Source organism: Telopea speciosissima, chromosome 9 (genome assembly GCF_018873765.1).
Source record: "Telopea speciosissima isolate NSW1024214 ecotype Mountain lineage chromosome 9, Tspe_v1, whole genome shotgun sequence".
NCBI classification, from domain to species: domain Eukaryota; kingdom Viridiplantae; phylum Streptophyta; class Magnoliopsida; order Proteales; family Proteaceae; genus Telopea; species Telopea speciosissima.
The window spans coordinates 25,256,113-25,261,634 of record NC_057924.1 but is presented as its reverse complement, the minus strand read 5'-3'; the positions used below and the strand labels follow the sequence as shown (position 1 = coordinate 25,261,634).

General features: G+C 41.7%; 1 protein-coding gene across 1 annotated transcript; it reads right to left on the bottom strand.

The window, feature by feature from the left end:
* Positions 1–3,755: 3,755 nt before the first annotated feature.
* On the bottom strand, positions 3,756–4,344 carry LOC122638785. Its single transcript, XM_043831634.1, has 2 exons — positions 4,243–4,344; positions 3,756–4,079 (listed from the first exon to the last, which is right to left on the bottom strand). The coding sequence occupies exons 1-2, from the start codon at positions 4,342–4,344 to the stop codon at positions 3,756–3,758; spliced, it is 426 nt and encodes a 141-aa protein (XP_043687569.1).
* Between the last annotated feature and the right edge of the window lie 1,178 nt (positions 4,345–5,522).

Sequence of the window (5,522 nt, the reverse complement as noted above, 5' to 3'; positions counted from 1 at the left end):
TAAGTTCAGCTGGTTGCTGAGGCAGCAGATGTGATGAGTCAGGGATGTATTGTCTCAACATAGAGACATGGAATACATCATGTACACCAAAAAGTGATGGGGGCAGTGCAAGTTGATAAGCCACTGGACCAACTCTAGCTAGGATCTCAAATGGGCCGATGTATCTGGGATCCAACTTCCCTCTCTTCCCAAATCTGACAACACCCTTGATTGGAGACACTCTCAAGAATGCTTTCTCCCCAACTTTAAATTGTATGTGCTGCCTCCTTCTATCTGCATAGCTCTTCTGCCTGGACTGTGCAGCCTTGACCTTTTCTCTTATCAGATCCACCTTCTCACAGGTCTTCTGGATCAGCTCAGGGCCCAAAATGCGTCGCTCTCCAACTTCATCCCAGTACAATGGAATACGACATGTCTTGCTATATAGGGCCTTGAATGGGGTCATATCAATAGATGCGTGGTAGCTGTTATTATAAGCAAACTCTATCAGAGATAGGTGTTCATCCCAACTGCCACTCATCTCTAGTACACAAGCCCTGCGCATGTCTTTCGAAGTCTAGATTGTCCTCTCTGACTGTCCATCTGTCTCAGGATGGTGTGCTGAACTATGGCTCAACTCAGTACCCAAAGCCTTCGTAGACTCTTCTAGAACCTTGAAGTAAACCTAGGGTCTCTGTCAGACACAATGTTCACTAGCACTCCATGCAATCTGATAATATTATCCCCATAAAGCTTAGCCAGTTGATCCATGGAGTAGGTAATCTTCATTGGAATGAAATGGGCTGTTTTGGTCAACCTGTCAACAACTACCATTCCTTTCCTAGTGCGAGGAAGGCCAGTGACAAAATCCATGGTTATATTCTCCCATTTCCACTCTGGTATGGCTAGGGGCTGCAAAAGTCCCTGTGGTCGATGCCTAACAGCCTTAACCTATTGACATGTAGAACATTTGGAAACAAAGGCTACCACATCATTCTTCATACCGTGCCACCACATGAACTGTTTTAAATCTCAGTACATTTTTGTACCACCAAGATGCACAGTATAGGGAGATCGATGAGCCTCTTGTAAAATTAGCTCCTTCAAGTGACTATCCGTAGGTACACATAGTCTATCTTTAAACATAAGCACTCCATCTGAAGTCAGTGAGAAATCTTCACTCTTCTGGGCCCCAGTACTAATACTGTTCACAATGTGCTGAAATTCTTCATCAGAGGACTGGGCTATTATTATCTGAGCTTGCAGTGATGGTTGCACCATCAGTACAAAAATCAAGTCTTCAGTTTCACCAAATATTATTTCCACCTCCATTGCATGTAAGTCCTTTAGAATCTCATCTTCAACCTGAAATCTGCCTGTATCCCAATCTGCAGACTTCCTACTGAGTGCATCAGCCACTACATTGGCCTTACCTGGGTGATATGAGATATCAAACTCATAATCATTAATGAGTTCAAGCCATCTCCTTTTCCTCATGTTCAACTCCTTCTGTGTGAAGAAGTACTTCAAACTCTTGTGATCTATGAAAATCTCAATCTTCTCACCATACAAGTAGTGCCTCCACAACTTCAATGCAAACACAACTGCTGCCAACTCTAAGTCATGTGTAGGATAGTTCTTCTCATGGTCCTTTAGTTGTCGAGGACCATAGGCAATAACCTTCCCTTTCTGCATCAGCACACATCCTAACCCTGACTTGGAGGCATCAGTGTACTCCACCATCCCTTCAGTTCCATCAAGAAGAATAAGAACTGGGGCTGTCACCAATCTTTTCTTCAGCTCTTGAAAACTATTTTTACAGTCCTCATTCCACTCAAACCTAACGCCCTTCTTAGTAAGTTGTGTCATGGGCATAGCTATTTTCGAGAAGTTTTCAATGAACCTTCTGTAATACCCAGCTAATCCCAGAAAACTTCTAATTTCTGTTACTATTTTGGGGCTCTCCTAATTTACCACAGCTTCAACCTTCCCTGGGTCCACTTCAATCCCTCTGGCTCAAATAATATGGCCTAGAAACCCAACTTGAGGCAACCAAAATTCACACTTGCTGAATTTTACATATAGTTGCTTCTCTCTCAACCTTTTCAGAATAAACCTCGAATGCTGGGCATGTTCCTCTTCATTCTTCGAGTAGATCAAGATATCATCAATGAAGACTATCACAAATTTATCCAGGACATCATGAAAGACTTGATTCATTAAGGCCATAAAAGCTGTTGGGGCATTAGTAAGCCCAAAAGACATAACCAGGAACTCATATTGTCCATACTGAGTCCTGAAAGCTGTCTTACTAACATCGGCTTCCTTGATTCGAAGCTGACGGTACCCCGATCTAAGATCAATCTTCGAAAAAACTTGGGCACCTTGAAGCTGATCAAATAGATCATCAATCCTTGGCAAGGGATACTTATTCTTGATCGTCAGCTTATTCAATTCTCTGTAACCAATACACATCCTTATGGAGCCGTCTTTCTTCTTCACAAATAACACTGGAGCACCCCAAGGTGAGATACTCGATCTTATAAACCCTTTCTTCAGCAAGTCTTGAAGCTGAGTCTGCAATTCCTTCAATTCTGTCGGTACCATTCTGTAAGGTGCCTTAAACACTAGCGCCGCTCCAAGTATAAGATCAATAACAAACTCATTCTCTCTTGGTGGAGGTAGACTTGTCAAATCATCAGGGAAAACATCAGGAAATTCCCCTACAACAGAAGTCTCTGACATAGACCTAACCTGTGTCCTAGTATCCATAACTGACACAAGGTATCCTTGGCATCCCTTGTTCAACAACTTCTTCATCTTTAAGGCTGAAATCACCATCTTTCTGGGTTTCTTCTTCTTGTCTCCCAAAAAGATGAATCCCTTCTCACCTCTAGGCTGAAACACAATCTTCCTATCAGTACACACAATAGTAGCCTTGTACGCTGCTAACCAATCCATCCCCAATATGACATCAAAGTTAGTCATATCGAGTTGGATCAGATGGGCATTCATGTCTTTGCCCATAATTCTCGTAACACAGGGCTCATATAGCATGTTTAAGTCTATCCTTGACCCAGTGGGTGTACTGACAGCTAGACCCTCAACCAACTGCTTCAGTGTTACACCGGTTCTCTTGGCAAATGACGAAGACACAAAGGAATGCGTCGCTCCCGTGTCAAATAGGGTGTATGCAGGATTGGAGCAAATGAGAATGGTACCTATATGTCATGTTTTAATGATTATGTATGCATGATATCATTAATCAAAACATAATTAAGGTATAAGTTTAGATTGATACCAATCACCACATTCTGATTGGCCTCAGTCTCACTTGCAATCACAGAATAAACTCGACCTTGAGGCTTACTAGCTGGCTGGCGAACAGGATATGCAGGTCTCCTGTGGTAGCATGCCCTAGAGGTATGCCCCATTTTTCCACAGGTGAAGCACTTGAGGTCTGCAGCACTTATTGGAGCTGTTGCATCTGTTGCCTTAGTGCTAGGATTGGCATATACTGGCCTGGGCATTGATGATTCTGACTGACTTCTCTGTGGTAAGGCTGGAGCTGCACTAGAGCCAGAGGATTTGGTGTACTTGCTGAATCCTCTATCAAAGAAAGGGGCGGCTCGCTTGTCGGAGGTTTGGCTAACATGATAAGCATCTCTCTGCTTATCCTCTATCTTCTTTGCCATTTGGACTGTCTCGGAGTACCCTTGGTTGGTTCTAGTTGACATAATGGAGGTAATCTGTGGCCTCAACCGATCCTCAAACTTCTAAGACTTGGCCTCATCATTGTTCAGATGTGGGGGAGCAAAGAAGAATAACTCTTCAAATTTCTGCTGGTACTCCAGCACTGACTTGGGCCCTTGAGTCAACTCTGCCAACTCTACTTCTTTCCTCTTCCGCACACTAGTAGAGAAATAATTCCCAAAGAAAGCTTGCTTGAATATCTCCCATGTTAGAACCGGGTGTGCAGCTTCAAGAATAGGCCTAGTAGTTTCCCACCAAGCCTTTGCTTCATATTGGAGTTTGTACCCAGCACAGATCAGCTTCTGTTCATCATTACAACCAAGGAATTTGAAGGCTTTCTCCATCTCCTTCACCCATTTAACCAGGAGTAATGTATCATTACTTATCAGCAAAAGTGAGGGGCTGGATCTTAAGGAATCTTTCCATCATACGGCCTTCTGCATCATGCTGCTGTACAGGAGGGGGAGGGACAGCAGGGGCTGCTTACGGAGCTTGTATATACCTGATTACTTCTTGGAACTGATCACCCATATCAGTGATCATCTGATGCATTTGTTGTTGCTGCCTTTCCATTATAGTATTTACAAGACTAGCAACATTGGGCATAGGCATGTCAGGAGGAGGGTTTGCATGTGCACCCTTAGCTGGAGGATCATTATGGGCCGGGTTAGAAAAAGGGGCTGCCTACGCACGCCCCCCCGTGGTATGCCTTTGATAAGTGTTAGGAGGTCGTGGGTCCATAATGATCAGCTGAGAAAGAAAGATAAACATCAAACTATCAGCATATGTAACAGTCTGATATAATGGAGTGCACAAAGTAATATTAAGATAGTAAAACAGTAAAGCATGATTCATCATACTTAGCAGAATTCAAGGAAGGCCTTGAAGCTTATCTGCCCATCTGTGAAGGATGGATTCGATGCGGGTATGGGCTTAAAGGTATTCCACCCTTCGATCGATGATATAGAAATCCCTGCTCATCAAGGACTTACTGTCATTCCAGAGAATCGACTGGAGATACAAGCAGTCATTGGTGAGTAGTTCAAGTACTCGATTCAACTTGTCGATGTTTTCGGGATTGTAAGTATATTCCTCGATTGGCCTTAACACATAACTCATTTTGAAATGCAATTATATGTTAAGCCAACGCCCGCCCCGAATTCCTAAAAAAAGAAACACGCAATTATATAACACAATATAGTATAATATAATAATAATAGGATATACATGTATAATATTTAAACAACATTTAATATTTTATACATAATTAATATTGAGCATAATTATAGGTCAAAAACCAATATAAATGCAACATGTATTATTTTTATACTATATACGTATACATATATGCATATATACATATGAATCATTTACATATTACAGACTTGTTTATTTAGTCTAATCTATTCCATTATATTTGTTTAGACTTATAATGAGTTTTTAACATACAACATGCATACACATATACCATATATACATATATATTTTACACACTTGGTTTTACCTCCCATTTTTTAATTTTTGCCTATGCACTTTGCTGTATTTTGATAACAATACTTACATATAGGCCGATGTTCTATATGTAAGCACACACTGTGTAAAAAAAAATTCCTTTTGTTTTTCTACTTACCATCTATTATACATTGCTTGCAGCCTTTGATCACCAATGGCAACAGCCCGAGGGAGAGGTACAGGTAGTAGGGGAAGAGGAAGAGGGCAGTCAACCTAGATGAGGAGTTTCAGTGTGCCAATGCTAGATGAGGAGCATGCCACAAAGAAAGTTTTGAACG